The 24,485-nt window shown below is 52.8% G+C and overlaps 1 protein-coding gene across 9 annotated transcripts in view; it reads right to left on the minus strand.

The window, feature by feature from the left end:
- The window catches only part of AGPAT4 (1-acylglycerol-3-phosphate O-acyltransferase 4), a 118,511-nt gene that overhangs the window by 12,231 nt on the left and 81,795 nt on the right, over nucleotides 1–24,485 (minus strand). For all 9 annotated transcript variants that reach the window (XM_031029204.2, XM_081829278.1, XM_081829270.1 and 6 more), the window contains 3 exons: nucleotides 17,719–17,888; nucleotides 3,507–3,668; nucleotides 2,695–2,848 (listed from right to left, as the gene is read on the minus strand). In XM_031029204.2, coding sequence (XP_030885064.1) covers nucleotides 2,695–2,848; nucleotides 3,507–3,668; nucleotides 17,719–17,888 — 486 coding nt within the window. The remainder of the gene's footprint in view (nucleotides 1–2,694; nucleotides 2,849–3,506; nucleotides 3,669–17,718; nucleotides 17,889–24,485) is intronic.

Genomic DNA, 24,485 nt, shown 5'->3' on the forward strand with positions numbered 1-24,485 from the left:
GGTGGATGACAGGAGGGTCCGACAGGAGGGTCCTCTCGGTCTAGTTGGGGATACGAAGAACCGAGATTCAAAAATCAGAAAACCACTGTCCATTTTCTTCCACCTGTTGCCTGGCCGCCAGGTGGGGTCTGCAGGAGGCGCCCTAGCAGCTCCTTAGTCTTAGCTGAGGAGAGGGGGGTCTCTCCTGCTGTCTCGCAGGAATGCCGGGGGTAGCTCCCAACCCCCAGCAAGCTAGACCACTGCCCCTTCCTGTCCTGGGCCTGGAGGCTGGCTGTCTCCCTGGTGGGGGGAGGCGTCACTCTCCACGCACAGAGTGAGGCTGCTGGAGAACAACCTCCATGTTGCATTTGGCAGGCATTATGCTAAAAGGCACTCAGGCTGTATGCGGTGTGGCAGGTGGGGGTCACAGGGTCTGAGAGCAAGAAGGGGTCACGGAGCTCATGTAGTTCAGTGGGTTTCCAACCTCCTTCCTTCAGACTGGCTCTTACACAGGAGCCTGATGTATATACAACAGAAGTGGGGTTACTTTGGTCAATCAAGGACCGGGGGTGGGGGGCAGCCACAGGGGTTCCCCAGAGGACAGCCTAAAAACTAATGATTTGCACAATCCCCTCCTTTTCCAGAGGGGCAACCCCAAGAGAAGTGTCTTGAAGTGATAAAACGGCCCAATGACATCCACCTGCTTGCAAAGCCCTTCAGAAGGAGGGGAGCCCGAGAGCCCCTGCCCCCCCCCCGGCCCCCCCAGGGGGCAGCCTGGGTGTGAGCCCCAGCCTCGGTGTATTAGCTGAGCCACTCAGAATAAGTTCCTTAAATTCCCTCTGAGCCCCAACTTCCTCATCTGTATATTGGAAGTAAAACAAAGTTTCCTTCATTGGATCTGGCCCGCACACTCTGGCCATGCCAGGTGGGACGAGCTTGCCCTGGGGGCGAATCCGAAGTGCCCTCGGAGGGCTGGCCCCTATGCCGGGGCAGGGGCCACAGCCTGCCCGCGGGTGGCCTGGACTGCTGCGACGGCCGCCAAGCTCAGCCACGGCGGAACCCACGGGAAACCCAGACCCAGAAGCGGGGCACCCCCACCAGGGGGCGAGGGTGAGGCGAGCAGGCTCAGCGGGCGGCTCCTCCCCACCGCCAACGTTTGACCGAATGTCAGTGCGAGGCCTCAGGCCGAGTCCTCTGCCTGTTTTCTCCTGTAACCCTCCTTGCAGCTCTCGGGAAGTGTGGCGAGAGCCGATGCGCCCAGGGTCACACGGCCGGCATCGGGTCGGGTCTCCCGGCTCGCTCGGACCCCGCTGGGCGGTGCAGGATGCAAGCGGCTGCGGCCTGGGAGGCCGGAGGAGGGACGGGCGACAGGCCGGCGACCTCCGCCCGGGGTCGCTGGGGTCAGGCGGGCCAGGGGCCGCCGGGAGCTCCGTGACAGGCCCGTTCTATCTCTGGGGTGAATGCAGCGCAGACAGCTGGGAGGCCGAGCAGAGGGAGCTCAGAGCCGCAAGGTAGTGCGCGGGAGGCGGGCTGCGGGGCCGCGGGGCTGCGGAGGACTAGCGGGGTGGTGTCGGGGCAGGAGGCAACCTGGCTCAGCTCGGGGAGGGGCGGGGGGGGCAGGGGGTGGACGGCGGGCGGGGCCGCACGGCATGGCTGGGGGGGTGTCTCGGGGCACCTGCGGGGTGGGCCCCCCCCTGCGGGCGTGCTACCCGGCGGGTTCACGGCCACGGGCTCAGGCGGGCCCAGAGGAGGCGGGTTACACGCGTCCCCGCGTGCGGGCAGCGCTGCAGGAGACCCCTCGCCCGCCGCTCAGATCCCTTGGCTCACAAGAGGGAGAGGAGACCCGGGGGCGCGAAGACAGACGACCGTGTGCGGACAGAAGCTGGGTGACCAGCTGCCCAACTCCCATCTGGCCGCCCGGGAGGGGGGGTGGGGGACGTGGGGACACCAGTGCGACCTGGGACCTGCCCTGAGCCCAAGGCCCGCCGCCCTCCCGGCCTCCCCCGGGCTCCCCCGGGGCCTCATGGGGCCAGAGGAAGGTGGGGGTTTGGGAGGAGGGCGGGCTGCCCGGGAGAACGAGGAGCAAAGCTCGTGCTGCCAGGCCCAAGTGCCGAGGATTTAAGATGAGACAGAGTCCTGACAAGAGACTGGAAACAAAAGCTGCTACTTTCTGATTCTCACCCACGGGGACCCAGGGCTCAGGGCTCCAGACTCAGGGGGGTCAGCGGGCACAGAGGGTAAGGTCACGGAGTTCATCAGCCGGAGGCAGCTGGGGCCAACCCATGGGCAAGAAATGCCACACAAAGCAAAACGACGCCAAAACCCTGGGCTAACGAGGTGTGGGGGCTCAGGCTGAACCCGGGGAGGACCCAGGGGAGGGAGGACCCAGGGAGTCCACAAGGTCACCACAGCCTTGCAGTTCCAGTGCTGAGCATTAGAGGGCAGTGTTTGCTCAGCGTGCGTGTGTGGGGAGTGCGCGTGCCTATGAGAGTGAGTGAGTGTGTGTGTGTGTGTGTGTGTGTAAGAGAGAGAGAGTGAGAGCGCCAGCAGGCAGCGGCCTGGATCCTAGCTAACCATCCTTTGTGCCCTGTTTGCCCTCCTAGCTACCAGCCACAATCAGCTGGGGAGCACTGCCAGGGGAGAGCTATTCAGATTGGGGTGCTGGGGTGCGGTCTCCTTGCTGCAGGGGGCAGGGGATACCGGGCTCTTCCTTACCTACATTTCTCAAACTCCTCACGGTGATGGCGAAGCCTTTGGTGCGTGGCAGCAGGTGGTACTTGAGGCTGGGCAGCCCCTTGGCTTGGGCCACCTGCATGCTGATCTGGTGCTTCTTCTCCGTGAACCGAGTGCCCTCACAGTGAATCAGGAACTGGAAAGAACAGCGCAATGGTCACACCCAGCCCCCGGTCCACGTGCGGCCCTGGGTCACACCCATTCTGAGTCACACGCGCCATCCCCCATATACCGCAGTCACATGCAGTCCCCCAGGAGCCCTTATGGCCAGAGCAGGGATGGCCCCTGGCAGCTACGCCAGCCCCTGACCTCGGGGTGCAGCCCAGAGGCTGGCCTTCCCCTCTGCGCCCACAAGAGCTGTGGGGACAAAAGTTTATCATCTGAGGATAGTAGAGGAGTGAGCGTATGTGTGCATGAGTCTGTATGTGGGTGTGTGAGCATGAGAAGAGCATCTGAATGTGAGTGTGACAAGAATAGCCTGTGTGTGTGACAAGAGCATCTTGAGCGTGTGTGTGACAAGAGCATCCTGAGTGTGTGTGTGACAAGAACATCCTGGTGTGTGTGACAAGAGCATCTTGAGTGTGTGTGTGACAAGAACATCCTGAGTGTGTGTGTGACAAGAGTGCTCTGAGGATTTATTTCTGCACCCGTTAGTTCAAAGAGGAGGACCGGGTAGCGTGCGACAGTGGGGCCGGCCAGCGGGGCAGGTTGGCAGGACAGGCGTGAGGCGTGTCAGGCTGCTCACGTGGGAGTGCTTTGGGGCTGGGGGCGTGGCTGCTCGGGGTCTGACGTACAAAATACTTCTCGGGGTAATCCCGGAGGCGCAGTAAGCTCTTTGAGACGGTCTTGCGGTCTTGTTCCCACTTGCGTGTGCAGAAGACCATCTCTGTGAAGTACCACATCCAGCCAATGATCGGGACGTAGGCCAGCTCCTTCTTGGCCAGGACTTTGGAGCCCTGAAACAGAGATGGGGGCCCAGGGCGATTTACGGAGATGTTACTAGAAAAAGAGGAGCGGACATGCTCTCCAAAGGCCTAAGGGGATGGTTCCAGAGCACAATGAAGCAAGAAGCCACTGACCCTGGAGCCTCCGCACCGGTCAACCAGAGGCCAAGGTTGTGCTAACTCTGCGTGGCGGGGAGGGGGGGGTCTTTGTGGGGGTGGGCAGGCATCTGGGCGGCGTCCGGAACAATGAGGGACGTTTAAGGGTCTCAGGGATGCTCAGGTCATTTTCCAAGCTGGTCAGGCAGTTGTAACACCAAACTCTTTCCATAGATCTCATTCAGTCCTCAGCCAAACTTGGTTCTGCCAGCAGGGCAGACATTATTCTCCTTTCACAGACTAGGAAATGGGGTCTGGAGGGTTCCCTGGGTCATAGGGCTGCACAGTGGGGGAGCCTAGAGTTGAGCTCGGGCCACCAGATCATGTTGGGGGCTCCCTGGCTCATCTCTAAGGCTGGCAGTGGGGCTGGACGCCTGCCTGAGAATGCCCGAGGCTGGCTCAAGACGCAGGGACCTGGCCCACCAACAGGCTGGCCCCTGGGGCTGCTCGGCGTAGGCCCTTAACCAGCGCCGGCCTGGAGAAGACCAGGGATCGGGGCACTGGGGGGGCAGGAGAGACCCCAAAACTGCTTTTCATCTAGTGGGTTGGGCTCTATACTTTTCACCCTGAATTTTGGAATTGGCCAAGATACTCTCTGAGATGGCTGTCGTTGGTCGACGGCGCAGGTGACAGGGGCAGCGATCTGGACAGTCAGGCAGGCTTAGCTGGTGCTCTTGGTGACAACTGTCTAGTTAGGCCCTGAACCTAGGAGGCCTGTCGCGTCCGCAGCAACGACGCAGCTGCAGCTCGGTGAAGAGCGACGGGCCGCACCCCTAGCCACCTGCACGGACTGGAGAAAGGCACGAACGGCCGCTTGCTCCCTTTATGTTAAAAAACCCCAACAATAAACATCTTCCGCCGCGCTGGGAAAGACAAAGCACAGACACCTTTCAGGTTTAGTGTCTCCGTGTTTTGATGGGTTTTGTTTCTGTTATTCCCACAGACCCAACATGCAAATTCTCTCGAAGAAGAGAACCAAGCCATCAAATCCGGGGCCTGCCCCCAGAGGACCTGGAGGCCAGTCCCCATGGGTTCGAGACCTCGCCGTACCTGGGGGGAGGGCTTCCTGCGTGCCAGGCACAGACAATGCACGTCTATAAATTCTGTTCCATCTGAAATCAAAAGCACTAGATACTCCCATTTTATAGATAATCAAACTGAAGCTCAGAGATGTTAAGTAACTTGCCCAGAATCACGGAGCTGACAGCTGGGGAAGCGGAACTTTCGGCCAGGTGGCCTGCCGCGGGCCACAGTCCATGAGAAACGTTCATGCCTACCAAGGCATGGGGCCAGACATGGAGGGCCGCCTACCCAACAGCCGCTGTCCCCTCCTCTTTCTCTTGCAGCCTCCGTTCCATTCCAAAGGCGACATGCTCGGGCTCTGGGGGGTAACCATGAGTGACGTCAACCCAGCCTCGCGTCCCCCGGGCCCCTTAGCTTAGTGTGGGCCTCTGACCCAGTTCTGCTGAGGTGGCTCGAGGGTCTGCTAGGGTGCACGGGTTCTGGGGCTTCTGGGAAGGTTTCGCTCCACGACAAAAAGAGAGACGGCCAGGAGGCCCGGCCACTTTTTCTGCCATGAACACGGTTGCTGAGTGTGTCACGGCTTTGACATCATGTTGTGACCCTGAGACAACAGGCTAGACATGCTGAGGCCACTGGACTCACCGTGCCAACCCGGCAGGTATCTATCTGGCTACACTATCATCTGAGGGAACAGAGTGTCTTCATGGCCCAAGCCCCGGGGGTCAGGGTTTCTGTCCATCTTGAGCTGACGAAGGCCTGTGACAGAGCATCAGTCACTTCACCCTAGAAAACTCTTTGCTTTTCAACATGGGGTTACTTTAAATCCTCAAAGCATGAACTAATTATTCTGACTGGTGCTTTCTTGTGCTAAGTGAGAAGGAAGTGCTTGTCACTCAGAACACAAAACCAAACTGCCTGGGGCATCACCACTCTGCCCATAGGAGCCATTGAAAAGCCTATCAGCGTGTGTCCACTGCCAGGTTTCAGGTCGAGGGAGGCCCCTTCGGCCTTCCCTCAACCCCCTCCTCTTGTCAGCAGGGATGTCCTCATGCTTTCTGCTCCTGAGCCTCAGTTAACTCCTTACTCATGGCTTGTGAGATGAAAACAAGATAGAAAATCCTCACCAATGAACTCAACTTACCTTCTCGGTAGGTTAGGACTATGTACAAAATTTACATATTCCTGAACTCATTCCAAAAATACTTTGCGGCAACATGAAGGGATTCTAAAAGATGATCTGTTCTATAACCAAGAAGGGAATCATATACTGTAGGGTAGCAGCCACTGGGTCTAGGAAGGTGAGTGGCCCCATGCGGTCAATCCTAGCTGTCTGGTGGGGAAAGTACTCTCATGGGTATTTCCTATTAATGGAACTATCCCACCAGACCCAAATGGGTCTTAGTGGTTGGCTTTTGATAACCTACTGCTAAGAGGAAACGGAACTTTGACAGTGATGTGGGATCTATGTGTAGACCAAAGAGATGAGCTCAAGAGTCTACATATCCATCACTGTCTTATTGTGTTGGAGGGAGCGCTGCAAATCATCTAAATGCCCCACAGGAGAAGAGCTCAATGAATTAGAGTATATACGACAGACCGTACATGCAGTGCATAATGCGATATTACAGAGCAGTTACTGTAGCCTGTGAGCCAAAGCAGCTCCACCACCTGTTTTTATAAATAAAGTTTTACTGGAACACAGCCACTCTCTTTCGGGTACACACTGCCGATGGTTACTTTTACGCTGCAACAGCTGAGCTGAATAGTTGTGACCGAGGCAATATGGTCCACAAAGCTGAAAATATTCCCTATCCTGCCAGTTACAAAGTTTGTCAACCTTTGATTTACAGCCACTAAAATTTGTTTCCTACGAATATTTAATAGCTGGGGAAATGCTTATTACATAAAACTTAATTTTTAAAAGGTCTGGAATCAAAGCTGAGTCTAGAGTCTGATTATGACTACATGAAGAAAGTAAAACAGGAAAATAACAGTAGCTCTGGGTGAGTGGTCAAATCAGAAGCGATTTTTTTTTGTTTTATTAGATTTTCCTGTTTTTTATCAACAAAATATTTTGCAGCATTCCTCTAACAATGCCCCTTTTAAGAAGTAGTTGACATCAGCACATTTCAACCATTTGCTTCTGGAACATAAGTAAGACTGGATCAAAACAGCCTATTGGATAATGATGATCAAAAGGAACAGAGGAGATATTTCTGTTTTTATGTTGAATTAATACGTCTTTCAACTTTAAAGTTCTGGATGTTATCATTAGGCCTAGACCTTGATGTTGACTATGTTTATTTGATATAAGAAATGTTTTAAAATATTAAGGTAGAAACTTTTGCCTTTCAAATCAAAGATACTTTACTTGATTTCCTTTCCTCAGCAGGGATAACCGGACTTGGAAAGCTTTGAAATCAGTCCTGATTTTGATCAGGCTCTACCACGGCCCAGCTGTGTGACTTTGGTCTCGAGACTTAACCTTCCCGAGCCTCAATTTTCCCAGCTGTATTATGAGGAAAGGAATACTTACCTCCAAGTGTTGCCGTAAAGATTTAATAACATATGGAAACATATACAAAAGTGTGGAGTTGTGAACCTGACAACAGGTGTTCAATAATGTATAGCTATTATTACTACCACAGAGTAAGCACAGGGGCTAAATGTCCCTTTCAATTCAGCCCATTTCCTAAACCATGCTTTAGCATATGGTGATAACAAAAGTTTGCGGGTATTCCAGGATTACCTGACAGGCAGTGCGCTGAGATATTTACAGGAGTTCACTCACTTAAGACCCACAGACTAGAAACTTCCTGCTCAAATATGCTTACAGTCCTCCAGGAAACTCAATACGCCATCAATATCATGACCCTCCCAGGCCAAGCAAGGGTTTCTACATGTGGATGGTAAAGTCTTCAGGAAAGAATGTATAAAAACAATATCAATTTCATTTATTCTGGATTTATTTTGAGGGTAGATCTGAGAGGATTACTGATGAGTTAGATTGACCACAGGCCCATCTAGACATTGGCATGTCTGGAAAACAAAAAATGTTCATAGGAAATGCAACTTCTTATGAGGAATCCACAACTGCAAGGACCTGGCCATTGTTGGTAGTTGTAGGGAGTTGCTGACATGATATCACATTCTACAGTTAAAAGTTTATGAAACTTTTGAGTGTGTGTGTGTGTGTGTGAGAGAGAGGTATGTGTGTGTGAGAGATAGTATCTGCGGAGAGTGTGTGTATGTGTGTGTGATTGTGTGAGAAAGTGTATATGAGAGAATTTTATGTGTAGAAAGTGTGTGATTGAGTGTGTATGAGTGTGTGTGTGAGAGACTGTGAGAGTATATGTGTATGTGTGTGCGAGAATGAGTATGTGAGAGAGTGTGTGAGAGAGACTATATGTGTGTAAAAAGAGAGACTGTGTGAGTGTGAAAGAGGGTTTGTGTGAGAGAGGGTGTGTGTGCATGAAAGCGACTGTGTGTGTCTAGAGAGTTTGTGTGAGACAGACTATGAGAGTGAGTGTGTATGTGTGTGTAGACAGACTTGAGAGTGTGTATGTGAGAGTGTGTGTGTGAGAGAAAGGGTGTGTGTGTAGAGAGAGAGTGTGTATGAGAGACTGTGCATGTGGAGAGAGACTATGTGAGAATGTGTGTGTGTGAGAGAGAAAGGGTGTGTGTGTGTGTGTGTGTGTGTGTGTAAGAGAGCGAGGGCGAGACCTATCTTACCACAGTTGCCCGATCAATCTAACTGAGCAGCCCATAACCACAGTTGGGACCACACAGTTGCTCAGGGAAACAGCAAACCCCACGAACCCTCCAACACCCCATGAACCCCTTCAGCACCTCAAAACAACTGGTCAACCCCTGTGCAGAGACCACATGGTGCTAATGGTGCTAGAAAGAACTGCTTTGAAGATGCGCTGAGATCCAGTACATTGCAACCCTGAGATTATGAGGCTCTCCCCTCACTTGTGTCGGGTCCATGGCCTTTGTGATGAAAAATGAGCAGAATCAGGACTTTTTAGTTAAGGTTTTTCTCCAGCATGGCCACCTGCCGGCTGATAAAATGAAAATGTTTAGTGTTGAGGCTGGGTTTGTAGGATGGTTGGAATGGGTAGGGCATCCAGTTCAGCCACCTTTCCGTGATTCTCCCACCTCCTCTGGCCGCTCCGTAGGCCCTGACAGAAAACACAATTGGGTTCTAACATTGGTCAGTCCGATGGCCCCTGGTCAACATGCTGCTTGCACAAATATCTTTCTGGCCTCCAAACACATGGCCATTCCTGAAGGTTTACCATCACGGTCACAGTTAGTCATTTGGATTCACCCAAGGTCATTTATTTCTACTAAATATAAAATACCTGAATAGGATCTCTTAAGTGGAACACTGAAAGCAGACTAAAACATCCACACTTTAACCCTCTGAAATTTTTTCTTGTCTATGAGCTAAGCCCCATCACTGTAGAGGACTAGCAAGTCAGCCAACAGCTCAGCCTCTTTTTTTGATGTGTGGTATTGTGAACTTTAACATCAAGACTGTTCTGTCCATGCAACCAGTGTTTGTTAAATACCTCCTTTTTATTTATTTTTTTTAAAAGATTTTATTTATTTATTTTGACAGAGAGAGACACAGCGAGAGCAGGAACACAAGCAGGGGGAGTGGGAGAGGGAGAAGCAGGCTTCCCGCGGAGCAGGGAGCCTGATGCGGGGCTCGATCCCAGGACTCTGGGATCATGACCTGAGCCGAAGGCAGACGCTCAACGACTGAGCCACCCGGGCGCCCCTGTTAAATACCTCCTTTGTGCCGGGCACTGGGCCAGGTGGGGACACCAAAGTGAAGGTGATTATCTGTGGCCTTGAGACGTGCAGTCTAGTGGGAGGAGAGAAACAGAAAGCTGCCAATGTCTGTGTTACTTCGGCCACTGAACTCTGTAAGTTGTTGAACCGACATGCTCTCCGGCAAACGATGCGGGGTACAAGCCTGGACAAGATGGGGCTGCAATGTGTCTCTGAAATGTAAGTCCCTTACCACAGTAAAAGGCAGGAGATAAGACTGGGGCTCAAAATCACGAGTCCGGCGCATGCGCGCGTGTGTGTGCATTCACATGTCAAACGGTGAGACTCTATTTGTGCCCGTGAGAGTAACATATATGTGGCCTAAATCTGCTTATCCTCATTCTTTCTCTGGCTGGCTGTCTCCCTTCTCTGATGCTAAAGAAGAAAAATCTGGGGACCTTACACTACCAGAAAAATCTCAAGAGAGTCGGAAAACAAAATGAACACTGTGCCACAATTATTCACAGCCGCCGGGGGAACGCATAGCACAAACACGAAACAGAAGCACTCTCTGAGAATTCATCTCTCTTCGACTGCAAATAAACGTGTATCATTTATCCAGGTGGAGTAGAGCGCTCCCAGCTCCCAGACTCTCGATAGCATCTTCCCCCCACCCAAGTCTCCGTCCGACCCCCTGACCAAACCCGAAACTCTTCTTCGTTTGCCTGGTGTGTGGATATGGAGTGGGGAGGGAAAGGGCATCTGGGGACAAAGGAAACTCTTGAACGTTGGGTACTTGTCACACTTGACTCTGCTCAGTAGGATCAGGGCTCCTGATAAAACAGATGAGAGAAGATGCAGTGTCCAGCTCCCCCTTCCTGAGCACAGATCCTCACGTCCCCTTCCCTGCCTCTGTTCCGAATGGCCAGCCTGAGTCCCTCCCGGGGTGGCCCTGGGCAGAAGGAGAGACAGAGCAGAAGGAATTCCAGGGGCAGGGCTGGCAGACCAGGACCTTGCAAGGGCGGAAGATATTGGGAGCTATTGCCAATTCCTTGTGGCCGGCAGGTGTTTGATAAGCAGCTGATGGAAGCACAGGGAGACGGAGGCATGGGAGGGCCCTGGGCACGTTAGCAGATGGGTGTGACAAAGAGGGACCCTGAGGAGTCAGAGCTGGTTCCCAGGACAAACATCCCCTGCTCTGAAGGTCTGCTGAGGCTTGTGTGAAGAGGAGGGAGGAAGCCCAATGTATTGCCGCTTTAAGCAAGTCTGGATTTACGATCTGTTGGTGTAATCCAACCCTGGCTTGTTAAAGACATTGCCAGAGGATCCTACTTAATAAAAAAGAAGACCGGGGCACGGGGGTGGCTCAGTGGGTTAAGCCTCTGACTCTTGATTTCGGCTCAGGTCGTGATTGATCTCAGGGCTGGGATGGAGCCCCGTGTTGGGAGGGAGTCTGCTTGTCCCTTTCCCTCTGCTCCTTCTTGCACTCTCTCCCTCTCTCAAATAAATAAATAAAATTTTTAAAAAGACTAAAAAGGCCTTGGTGTGTCTAACTCAGCACTACACTTCTAAATATAACTTTTAAAAATAAAGTGTACACTAACATTTCCAGGGACGTATTCAGTTATGAACTCAAGCTGCATCTCTACTTCCATTGAGCTACTGATCTCTTTCCTTGGCCAGTGCTGCACCTGGCTGCCCGAGTTGTAAGGGATCTCACCTCCTCACCATTCTCTCGGCTTCCTTATCTGGGTAATGCCGGGTCCCAGCAGGCCTGGCCCAACGGGTGAATACTTGGAGGCCCACAGTGGTGTCCTCGCCCACTCTTACTGCAGTGGGTGGTGCCGGAGTACGATACGGATGATGCTGATTAAGCCATTGAGGGTGGGGTGGGCGAGCATGTTTCCCACACACCCACATGATACTAGCATTGAGGGTGATGCAAACCCGCCTAATGGAGCTGATGAACCAGAGCTGCAGGTATATCTGATGGACAAGAAAACGTAGGACACTTCTCCACATCTAGGGACTCGGTTGGTGAAGTGTCTGCCTTGGGCTCAGGTCGTGACCCTTGAGTCCTGGGATCGGGCCCCATGTCAGGCTCCCTGCTCAGCGGGGAGTCTGCTTCTCCCTCTGCCTCTGCCGCCCCTCCTCCCCATGCTCGCTCGCTCTCTCTCTCTCTCAAATAAATAAATAAAATCTTTAAAAAAAGAAAAACAGTTCTCCACATCTAAAAACTTCTCATCTCTCTGTAGCCAACGGGAATTTGACAAACGTGTATGAAGAAACCTCGATAGCACGAATACAAGCACACTTCGCATTGCATAAAAATGATGGGGGATGTCAGTTGCATGGGGATCTAGCTCCACTTAAATCCCACCTAGTAAAACATTTGCTCTCTCTTGTCTTCCATACCTTATCCTATTCTTCATAAGAAAACACTCAGTGCAGGGGAACTAATTAGGGTCAAGGAAACTAAGCATTATTACATGCCTACTTTGTGTAAGGCACTTGAACTAGGTATTTTCTTATATTCATTAAACAAGCACATATATTCAGTGAGCCCTATATATTTACTAAGCCCTTACAACATCATGAAATGGGAATTATTAACTGAGGTTCAGAAAAGTCAGATAACCTTCCTAAGGTCACACAAATGCGGGAGCCAGGGTTCAAGTCCACATCTTTGGGACTCTTAAGACATTGGGTTTTTTTGGCCTGCACATCTCTCTCTCTCCTGCCACGCTTAGGAGAGAATTGTTCTGGAGTAAGTAGAAGGGAAAAGAAAGAATTGCTCTTGATATCTGAACCAGAATGCATAGATTCACCCTTCCGACCATCCGCTTTGCTGCTAAGTTTTACATGTTCAAAAACAAGACAGAGGAAACCCACCATTTGGGGGGATGTTATAACTAAGGGAGGTTTATAGGAAATCACATTCGTGTAGACTTTCTAAACAACTCTGCACTGACATTTTTCCTGCAGAAAACCTTTAGAGAGAAAATGATCCTTTCACAATCAAACTTGAAGAAATGCTGGTTTTGAGACACGCGTCACCTTTCACAGAAAGAGCCATATTTAATGTTAAGGACCAGAAGCGTCTTGGCAAAATTAAATCAGAACACCAGCGGGTGGGGTTCTGTTCTAGTTTTAGCTCCTGGGTGCTTTTCTGGGGGGTTTATGGCCTTGGCGGTTTGTTTTACTGAGAGCCCAGGAGAGTTCGGCAAAACAGCGGCAGCCCTCGCCCCGCGGTAAGTCTGAAATCAGCCCACGGTGACCTTGGGCTGGGGGCCAGGGAAGTGAGCAGGATGGTGAAGTGAGTGTGCACCTTGGCCAGGCCCAAGTGGGGAGGAGCCTGTCAGCGCAGCCCAAGAGCATGGCACCCACCCGCTTGCTCACGGAGGGGCACGTCACCCACGGTCTCTCCCTTGAGGCACCTCCCCACCTCTGTCCAGTGCCTGATAATCATCCCTTCACCCCAGTCTCCCACTGCTCCTAAAATCATGCCCTCGAGGCCTCGTTCCAATGTTACCACCTTCTAGAAGTTTCCTGTGACCCCGGGGGCCAACAGTCCATGTGCTTGTAAGCACCAAAATGTTACACCAGTTGTGAAACTATTGAAATTCCTCCCCCAATCTGGTAAACAGAGCTGCCTCAAACACCAATATTCCACCTTTACCACAGTGACCCCAGCCCTCCAGGCCCTCCCCAGCTAACAAAGGGGGGACACTGGGAACGACAGGCGCCCCCAGGATGGTGCCGAAGGGCTGACTGGTCTATGGCTAAATAAGTTGGCTGTCGCCCCAAGTGAGCAGCACGGTCAGCCCTATGTCCTTGCTCTCTTACCTTGAGGGCAACCTCATGAAGGACCCTTGGCGGGACCCCCAGCTGAGCTGTGCCTGGATCCCAGACCACACAAACCCAGGTAAGACCTGTTGTGGTCTTAAGCGGCTCTGTTCTGTGGCTTGTCACACTACCATAGATAAAACCTTCAGAGGCCAGAGGCCAGGTATGTTATATCTATGGCAGTGTGACATGCCACAGAACAGAGCCGATCTGAAGAGAAACATCCCAGTTGGCCTCCAGGTCAACCTCCAGGCCGCACCCACCCAGCTGGTAAACACTGACCCTCTCGGCTACCGTATACGGAGCGCTTAACAGGGGCCTGGTGTTGCTGGAAGACCCGACAAACGTGATCGTGGGTAGCCCGCCGTAACCTGATGGGGCCACTGTGGAGCGATGCGTATGTATTTTACTGGGACAGAAAGATAGGTGAAGAGGTACCGGAAGCTTCGGAAGCCCTGAGCCTCTGCATTGCACACCACAGTCTGTGGGGCACTTTAGAGACACTCATGTCAACTGTCCACAGGCCATGCCCCTCCCCAGGGAGGAAAGAGTCCGTGTGTTCCTCGAAGGTCATAACCAGAGCCTTTGGCGCCCTGGGAACCAGGGCCCCTGGAATGACCTCGGAGGTCTGTAAAAGGTTAAAAGACCTTTTTCTCCTTTTTAAGAAAATCCCATCACTTTCCCCCCAAAACCAATTTCACATTTAATTAGCCCATTCTCAAGAATTTCGGCAAATTTCACTTGCTTCAATTTAAACTCACTTCCTCTCGGGCTGTTACCTGTGTGGGCACAAACTGCCCCGTCAGGAACCTTCTCCTTGGCCCTTCTCCTCTAAGAAGGAAGCTCCCCAGACTCCAGAAGGATCTCAACGTCATGCATTATTTTTAAAAAGAGATCAATCAGGTGCCTTTTCTTTGAAGGTGATTTAAGACCAAAGGTACTGCTGAGCAATTAATACAGCAAGCTGCTGCTTTGTGTCCTCCTAAGAGTGGCGGGAAGAAACGCGCCACCTGGGAAGGGGGCCGAGCCGCTCACCGGGCACCCTGGCCTCCGGCTGGACCTCAGCCGCTGGAGCAGCCAGCGGGGAAGGGAACTGCTCCCTGCTTCGGGGACAGGCCATTCCCCTGGGGGGAGAATCTGGCAGCTTCCCCCCGAGTCAGCCCAGCCCCCGACCCCGACAAAGCTCACCGGTGCCTCGCTCGTCCCCTCCTGGCAGCCGCTCCTTGGCCAGCATGAGGCATCCTTTAGAACGTGCGTGGCGCTCGGCGGAAAGGGGAAGGTGGCCGCCTCCTGTCCCTGTCTGGACCCTCCCTCCTGTCCTGGTGGGGACTCTGGGGCTCCAGGAGGCACATTAGCAAGAATCCGGAAAACCGGAGGCCTAAACCTCCAAACTTCTAGAACAGTCTCAGGTGGCAGTGCTCACAGCCCTTCACCGGCAACCCTGGCTGCTCGGTTTTCAATAGTAAGAAAGGCAATCGGGTGACCACGTGTTCATTTACGGATCACAGCTGGAAGTGAAACGTCTCGTGCTGTCAGCGGGACGGCTGTCCCGTCAGTAACCTTCTGGCCATCCACAGTCTTAGCGCTGTGCTCAAGCTGTGACGCCCTCAAGGACTCCAAAGTCTCTGACCTAAAAACCCTAAATGACGTAGAGGTAGCATTCCCGCTCCATGAAAGCGTCTCCATCTCTGGAGGGCTCGCCCCTCCTGGCCTGGGACCGTCTCCGGGCCTGGGAGCCTCTCCTGGCCTGGGAGCCTCTCCTGGCCTGGGACCGTCTCCAGGCCTGGGACTCTCTTCTGGCCTGGGAGCCTCTCCTGGCCTGGGAGCGTCTCCTGGCCTGCGAGCCTCTCCTGGCCTGGGAGCCTCTCCTGGCCTGGGACCATCTCCGGGCCTGGGACCCTCTCCTGGCCTGGGACCCTCTTCTGGCCTGGGAGCCTCTCCTGGCCCGGGACTGTCTCCTGGCCTGGGACCGTCTCCATGTTACTTCTCCTGTGAGCACATCACTAGCACGCACTCTTTCCATCTGTTTGTGCCTGTTTCTGCATGGCTGCATGCCTCTGTGAGCTTCTCTGTTTTGCCTTTGCTCTGTTAGTTCCTGCCAGGTCCCTCCCTGACCTGGTGAAGAGACTGACAACTCTCACTCCTCAGAATGAGCCCCGTGCAGACCACGAGCCGGGAGCGAATGGGAAGCCTGGTCCCTGTCCCAGTCAGCCCTGGTCATTTTCTGACGCAAAGGCTCTGGAGCCCCGGAGGCCCCGCAGCTTTTCCTCCGGATTTACTAGTTACTATCCTGGAACCAATGATTTAGCCAAACAGAGGCTCTGGAAGTTTATTGATGAAGTGTCAATAATAACAATGCGATAAGAATTAGGAAGAGTGTAAATGCAGTGAACAGCACCTGGAAAGCGCTTGTGGTCATCAAGCTACCAGGAGCACAACGTGGAGGGGGCAGTGACCACAGATCTAGCATGCCTGCTGTACCACAGGGCCTGAGAGCCTCTCCTGGCCTGGGAGCCTCTCCTGGATGTGCGCTCACATTCGGAGCCTGGCTCCCTCCCAAAGTCACGTGGGAAGCCGGGGAAACACCGCCTGTCCCTCCAGCACACGGGGAGAACCAGGGGTGGGGGCACGTGGGCATGCCGGGAGGTCTAGCTAGCTCTAAGGCAGGAGAACGGATGTCCTATCAGTCAGGGTGCAAAGACACTAGGTGCCCTTTCTCCCAAGACAGGAGAAGGACCTGGTCACAATCATCCGCATCCACGATGGGGTTGGGATGGTGACATTTTAGGGGGTAGTCTCCTCTCGCAGAGAATAAGACCACAAAACCATACTTGAGATCTCTGCCCAGGGTCTCTAAAACGGAGAAAGGCAGATGCTAGAATGTTCCATCTTGTTCCTGAAAATACATTTAGTGCACATGCGCACACAGATATTGGAACTGGAAGAATAATAGGAAAACAAAGAAGACACTGTTGACAGGAGGGCCTGTTGCTTTCCTAGAAATCCTTTCAGTGATTCACCCACAGGCAATGCAGCTTTCTAGAAGTCTCGAGGCAGCAACAGTGATGGAGTTCACTGTGTCTATCTCTTGAAAAACGGCTAACGACCTTACTTGCCTTTTGATAGTTTAACTGCATCATAATGAGCATCCTTTGTCCCAAAGATGTGAACGGGACGTGGTTCTAAGCACATTTCCTTCTCTCTCCTTTTGCCCCCAATTTAAAGGTGCATAAATGTTTAAAAGCAGATCCAAATATGTCCTACACTATATAGTCTTCCTTCACCCAAGGTCTTCCCAAAAAGGCCGAGTCAAAGGGGCCCCCAAGTGCTGCTGGCCCACAGGCACATCAGGGACTGGGCCCACGGAGGACTCCGTCATCCCAGCTCCTCTCCTGGTCTTCCATCTCCTCCACTCTGAACACTGATTTGGTCCACCTGGTCCACCAAAGACAACGTGACGTGGGCAGACACCCCGGCTGTCTGCAGGGGTGACTCCCAGGTGCAAACCACGATCCCTAAGTTCTGGTGCAAGCTGTCCCAGCCCTTCCCCGCCCCCGGGCCAGGACATGTTGTAACCCCTGTTGCGACAGCTCAGCACGAGACAACTTCAATTCGATTATGTGATGCAGGCGTGACCAAGACACACCTCGACATTTTCAAGGTGACAAAAGTCAGCTAAGAAAGCCCAGCCCCAAAGGCATGCGAGGAGTCAAACTAGTTGGAGGATACAGAAGTTCATGGGCATTCTGAATTCTGCCACTGAAACTCTCTAGCTTGGGGATTCCACATTCTTAAGCCCACAAAGATGAAAAGGCAGGGGTGAGCACTGTCCGTGAGCCAGGAGAGCAGGAGAGCATAGAGATGAAGGACGTGAAGTCGCCTCACACCACGAGTCCAAATCCAAATCTACTTCCTAGCTGTGGGACCTTGAGCACATTATTTAAACCCTCTATAACTCAGTTTTTTTAAAAAGGGAAGATATATATCATCGATTCGTAAATGTCTCTGTAAGGAGTCAGTAAACGAATTGTGTGTAACGTATCTAGCACATAATAATCGCTGAATCAGTATCATTATTGCTCATTAGAAGACGTGCATCTTGATTCCAAGCAGGAATGAAAAGCAATTGTGAAGAACATTTCATCAGGTAGAAACCGTGAATGCCTCTGTTATCCTGCATGATTGAGAGCAAAAAGGCAAGTCATAGTGGTGAACCGGGGAAATGTGTGAGGGGGGGAATATGAATCCGACTTACCCCTAACACCCCAAAGCGTTCGGCCAGGCTCCAACCACAGAGAAAGTCAATCTCAAACTTGTGGTTCAGAACCACGATGGCATTTTCCTTTCCATACTTGGGGTAGGCCTGGGGGTCTGTGTGGATGACGCACTCCGTGCCCGACCACCACTCCAGCAACATCACCAGCTCTGGAACAAACCATAACAACAGACAGACGTTTATTTCACGCATCCGTGGTGACCAAGGCGCGGTTCTGCTGGGCCAAGCTGGAGCAAGGCTCTCCCCTCCCGGCTGGGGCAGAAAGCAACTTCTAGGGGTCAAGTTCTGGATCATTTCTGCCCCGGCCCCCATCCCTGACATGATTTAGAAGCGGAAGGAAAACGAGAAAGACTCCACCACAGTGTCCAGGGAAGGAGAGGAAGCTTTGAGAAGGCAAATGACTTGCATTCCTTGATTAATTGCCTTGGGGAGAAGTCAATCAGAAAGCCTGAATCCATCAAGAACTCCTGCCCTCGTGTTTACAGCGCTCTGAGAGGCGGCATGAGACCATGCCCAGAATTCTGAAGATCCTGGGAAGTGACTAATCAGGATACTTATAAACTCCATCAGAGAACACTAAATACCTCATTTCTCTCTCCCATTCATGATGGTTGTATGCACCCAAAATAATGAAGACCCAGGGTGTGAGGAAGCGAGGTTACATGAGAGCCATTATACTGTGGGCCTAAGTGAAACTTAAAATACTCTGTAGGAGCTTGTGAAAAAAGAAGTCCAACTTCACTTTATTCTTCAGTGATGGCTTTAATCCTGGCGTCCCATTCCCAACCTGGTTGCTTCAGGAAACGCCTATCTATATGGTAGAAATTGTCCAGAAAAAGAGTTGCATGTTGGTGTAAAAACTGTATCTATGTACCAGTTTTAAAGAGAATTTGGAAAGCTGAAGGTGTTCGGCAGGTGGATGGGTGGGTGCGTGAGGCCTCTGCCAAGGTCGTAGCCCTGTTTATTGCCGATTAGTGGGGTACGCATTTGCATTTAGCAGAGGACTCACTCGCCACCCACCCCCTACACACACATGCACACACGCACACGCACACACACGCAGACGAGCAGGTGCAATCTTGACTCCAGGCATACCTATGTTTTAAAACCTTTCTCCTGAGGTTGGAGACTGATGCATTCTAACTGGTGCACTAGAACTCTCTAGAAGGCATTGCTAGTTTCTAAGCAGTGAGCACTGTGGGACTTTGGACAAGTGAACCTCTTGGAGCCTCGGTGTCCTAATCTTTAGAATGGGTCGCTTCACAGGTTCTGTGAGGATTCAAGTACAGGACGCACTGCAGGGCACTCCACACAGAGCACACGGGAAGGTCCCAGCAAATCAGCCACTCAGGATCCAGCATTATCATTAAAAACAAACCAACACCCTCCCCTTACTTGACAAGGAAAAGTGTCTACCTATTCCTCGGAGAAAGCGCCAAGTCCCCAGTCAGTTGTCCCACAGACGGTGACATCAGTGGGACCTCACGTGGCAAGTCAGGGAAGGAGAAGGTAAGTGTGTAGGGAGGGCGGGAGGGGCAGGCAGCACCGCCGGCCGGGACAAAGGGACAGTTTGTCACCACTGGGTAGAAGGATGCTTATATTGCTGCACTGATTTCTTCTAAGAGACAGGATGGGCAGGACCAATCTCCTCCATTACCAGCCACAGAGCACAGATAAACCCCAAAAGCAGAACTACACGGGAGTCCACCAGATAAGGCTGGCCATTCCTGTGACTCACATCCCACCGTCATTCTGCAGATACCCGCTGAATGCCTCTCCGGGCCCCCCTCCTCCCCAGCAGTGGTCAGGCGGGGCCGATGCACACTTTCCCCAGCACCCTCCCCGGGACTTAGAGCGGCTTGTGATCCAGCGTGAGATCAGCTCCCCGATGACAGAGCGCAAGCCCTGGGCGCAAAGCTGCATTGTCTGGTTCTTCTAACGCTGGCCTTAGTCCAGAACCCAGCACAGCGCCGGCACATTGATGCTTTCAACAAACACCAGTGACCTACTGTGTGCAAGCACTACCCACGCGAGGTACTGGAGGCGTGGCTCGATGCCTACCTTCCTGGAGCCGACTGCCCAGGGGGAAGACAGTTTTCCACTCACAAGGTGGTGTGACAGGGAAGGAAAGACTTGTTCATAGGATGGATGGTTGCTGCATATCGTGCTCATGCCTATGGGGGTCAGACACTCCAGGCTCCAATCCTGGGGGAGCCACTCACCACTCGCTCACTTCTCAATGTCCCCTAAGTCTCCCTGTCCTTGTCTGCAAAATAGGGATAGGAAAAGCATTTCGACTTCACCCGAGACTGAGGGTGTTAAATCAGATTACGGCGTCAAGGCAGGTAGCATAATGTTGCACATAGTAGGGAATCGGTAAGTGGCCAGCCTTTTATTACTGTGATACGCACGGTGATTTTAGGCTCTGCAACCACTAAAGGCAAGAGGGACGGAGTCGGGGGAGGGAGAGAGCCAGATGGAGCCAGACCGAGAGGGACAGTGTTACAGCGACTTCTGGACTAGAGTGGGGAGCGATGATTTATGGCTTCATAATGAAGGCAATGAGAAGCCCCGGGAGCGTTTTTAAATAGGCACACAGCAGCATCTGATTAGCATCTTGAAAAGCTCACTCTGGCTGAAGTGGGAACAGACCCAGGAGCCGGGCAGAAGCAGTTAGGGGGTGGGTGCCGTAGCCCAGGGAGGAGGTGATGGTGCTGAGGCCGGGCAGCTAACAGCGGAGAATTAGGTTCTCAGGACACTATTAGCCATATAACTAAACACTAAATCTCACTGGGAACAAGAGTTTTCTTTCCTTTTTTTTTACCAAAGGCTTTCAATTTCTTTTTTATTCACAATACATACATTTATAGAGCCACATTGTAAAAGAATTTAGAAATCCAGAAGTATATAGAGGAAAAGGTGAAACTCCCCTTGATGGCTTTGTGATGTGTCAGTTAGGCTCGGCCGGACTACATTTCCCAGACTCCTTTCTGGTTTGTGTGTTTGTTTCCAGTTATGGAGGGCCACAAGGGACAATCCTGGGCGGTTTGGCAGGAGAAAGGAAAGCGTAACTCATGCACGTTGCCGCTGATCTGCTGATTCACCTCCTCAGCACAAAGCGGCAGCGGCAGCAGAGGGGGCCTGCAACTGCTCCCCCTCCTTCACATCCTCCTCCTTCAGCTTCTCTGACTCCTGGGCCAGGGCTGTGTGTCTGCTGGCTGATGCAGGGCCCCCACGCCATCAACACCAGACGCAATGAGAACTGACATGAGATTCAGAGCGTGCTTGGGGGTTCCAACCTCTTGATCTCCTCATCTTACACCCATCACGCCTTTCTGACTGCCTTCCCTGAGGCTTCAAGGTCCGAAGGGAGCTGCCGAGACCACACCCCCGGCTGCAGAGATAGCCTGGCCAGCCCCGTGGTTGAATAAGGACCAGTCCCTGCGACCCTTCTCTGCACTGGGGAGTGCAGAGCTCCCAGCAGCTCTGCTCCCCCCGCCCCCCCAGCGGCCCAATGGAACCCTGATGAGGCACATCCTCCTCCCTGCCCCCAACCCACTCCCTTGTCCAGGGTTAACCATTAGGAAGAGTTTGGAAGGAAGGCATCTAGTCCTGTTCCTAGGCATTTACACAAAGACATACACACACACTCATGTGTTTCCCACCCACAAATGGGTTCACACTTTATCGACCTTTGTAGAAATATACATATAGTGATTTTTCTCCAAATGGTATATTCTGGATCTTTCCATGTTGACACATGTTCATAGTGATATGAGCAAATATTGCTTGGGCTCCGGCCATGTGCTGGGGACTGCTCCAAGGGCTTTGCATGAGGTATTGTGTGAAATGCTCATATTAACTCTCTGAGACTGGGAGGCACTATTATTATCCCCGTTTTAAAGACAAAGAAACAGAGGCAGAGAAACTTCTGTTCAATATATGAAACTGTCATTTTTTTAGGTCAAAAATAGCCAGAATGACAGCCTCATAAAGGCTAACACAGGAGCTGCATGGCAGTTCACACTGTGGCTCCATCGTGATTTATGTGGGCTTTCTGCCATTGATTAGCATTTCCCCCTTGTTTTTTTACTGTTATACACACGGCAATAAACATCCTTGAAAATGCATGTTTTAGACAAAAATATTGGTGAGAGTATTTCTCCAGCATAGGTATACACAAAAGTAGAATTATGGGTCGAAGCATATGCATATTTTAAAATTTTATGGTTATTTCCAAATCGCCCTCCAAAAAGATCCTACCAATCTACACTTGAATCAACAGTGTGGGAGAGGGTCTGTGTCCTACTGCCTGGAATGGACACTAAGCTCCTTGCAGGCTGGGGCCATGCGTGTCTTTCAACAAGTATTCCCACGTGGAGTGTGGAATAATGTCAATGACCTTGTGATTGGCCTCTAGGCAGCACCTGAGTCACCTCATCTTTGTGTCTCTGCCACCCTTGTCCCAACACCCAACACGGGAGATACTCAGAAAGCTTTTGTCATTCGAATGACTTCCTGGCTGATGTTTTAGTTGGATGTTCTTATATAAGTAACGACACACGACTTAGAAATACCACCATGAATTAAAGTTTCCTTTACCCTGTGGTGTGGCTGTTCTCAGCGCTTTGGGCCAGGGCCTGGCTCAGTCTTTCCCTCCAGTGTCACAGCCAGCTGCCGGGCAGCGCCATCTTCCTAGCTGAAGGGCAACTACCTCGTGGGGGTGCTCCCATGTGAGCGGGGACATCTGTCATTCAAGTGAGACGCACTCCACACCATGGCACCCGGGCTCAGGGCAGGCATGGTGCCCCCGGTCCTCATGCAGAGGGTTCTGGGGGGTCTCCCAGCAGCTCCCTCAACAGCCTGCCTTGCCTGCCCCCACCATCTGCCCGGGGCGGCAGCAGAACCTGGGGGAGCTCTGACCCTCTCCCTCCAGGAAAAATGGGAGTCCCAACTCCTTGCACCCTTTGGAACCTCCAACTCAACTTAGGAAGTTGCCAAAGGGCACCTGATCAGAAACTATGGGCAGGTGACTGGCACCAAGGATGCCCGTGAGGAAGCGGGGTCCTTCCCTTGTGTATTTGGGGGGAAATCTCTTGTCAGCAGTTGTGGGTTGCAGATGTCTCAGCTTGCATTACAACGCTGGGAGTCAATGACAAATGCTAAAAGCGCAGATAGAAGAGAAGCAAAATAAGGTCTTTGCCCCCACAGCATTCACCATCTTCTTTGTGTTTCCAGACTAACCCTCGGGAAGCAACCAGGAAAAAGCATAGGAGCTTTGAGCTGACAAGAACTGGGGCCAGTCATGGAGTAGTTAATTGAAAAACAGTACAGCTAGGAATGAAAACGACGCATCAATTCAACACTGAAGCGGAAGCAGGGGGGTGGGGGGCTTGGTGCCATCGGGAGGGGGCTCTCAGTGGGAGGATGCTGGGAGGAAGGGAACCGGGCGGGCAACGTTCCTGGGGCCTCCCCGGGCCCGGCTCAGACCACCGTGACGCGGCAGTCATATCTTGGCCAGTAGGGTGAGTGAGCGCAGGGTCTATCGGTGGACACGGCCCCTCAGGGCCCGGCCCCACACGTCCCTGAGCACGGGGAGGGCGTTCTGTCCGGGGCCCCGGAGGAGCAGGCTGTAGGAAGACACAAGGGCACAGGACAGCTGAGGCCCCTGCCCAGGAAGGTCACTCGGGAAAGCGGCTGGGATTCGACTCCTCCAAGGTCAGGCACCACCAGGTAAAAACATGCGGACCTCCAGGTTCCCAGGCCTGGCCCTACTGTGTGTGGTGATTGTTTGCTGCCACCTGAGACTGAGTCACCCATGGGAAACTCACAGCCATGTGACACAAAAGGCAAAGAACGACAGAAAACTTTGGAACACGGAGAAGCCGCTATTGTCCCTCAGCGATGTCCTCATGGAGCACCTCACTAACTAGAGCTTTCCAGTGACGCCTCACGGTTCTCCTTGATCTGCCTGTTCCTGCTCTCCCGGAAAGTGAGTGGTGACTGGGTCCACACGGGAGGGATGATGGCTGCAGGGGGGTCATGCTCAGACCACGACAAGCCATCCCCCCGGTGTCCTCAGACCCTGGAGTCACCTCTCTCTCCCGGCTCCTCCTGACGCTTGCAGGTTGGGCACATGTGGCTGTCGGTTAGAATCAGCCTTTATTGGTGCCAATGAACAAACTTCGGTCCCTGACCTAAGAAGGGACCTGGGGGGTGGGGGGCCCTTCCCTCTTCGCTGCCTCCCCCCAGGAGCCCTCTCCATTCTGTGCCGGAAGTCCTTCTACCCAGGGGCACTGCCTCAGGTTAGGGACTCGGCACGCTTTCCTCTGGCCTCTGCAGTGGCCCAGATGTTGTGGGGACAGTGGGCTCTGCACTCCTGGGGCTGCTGGTGGCTCTGCGGTGGCCCCGCCAGGAGCCCCCCACCCTGGGACCCTGAGCTCCTCTCAGCTTCCTCACCTCGCTGGCTGAGTGGAGCTGACACCCACTTGGGGACTTCACATTCTGTCCAGGTTCCGTCCTTCTCATGTCTGTCTCGGTCCTCGAGAACATTCCCACCTCACCATCAACACAGACAGGGCTGCCCCAACCCTCAAGCCATTTTTACTTTGACCTCAGAAGGAATCTAAGCGTTCAAAGCTGGAGGAGATGCATGGGACACAGGAGAAAGGGAGGCATGCCGCTCACAAGGTCGGCTGAGGAGCAGGTTTCCTCTGGTCCCCGGGGCCTCACCGCCTTATCACCGC

This window comes from Leptonychotes weddellii, chromosome 8, assembly GCF_054177405.1.
Source record: "Leptonychotes weddellii isolate Sample4059 chromosome 8, ASM5417740v2, whole genome shotgun sequence".
Taxonomy (NCBI): domain Eukaryota; kingdom Metazoa; phylum Chordata; class Mammalia; order Carnivora; family Phocidae; genus Leptonychotes; species Leptonychotes weddellii.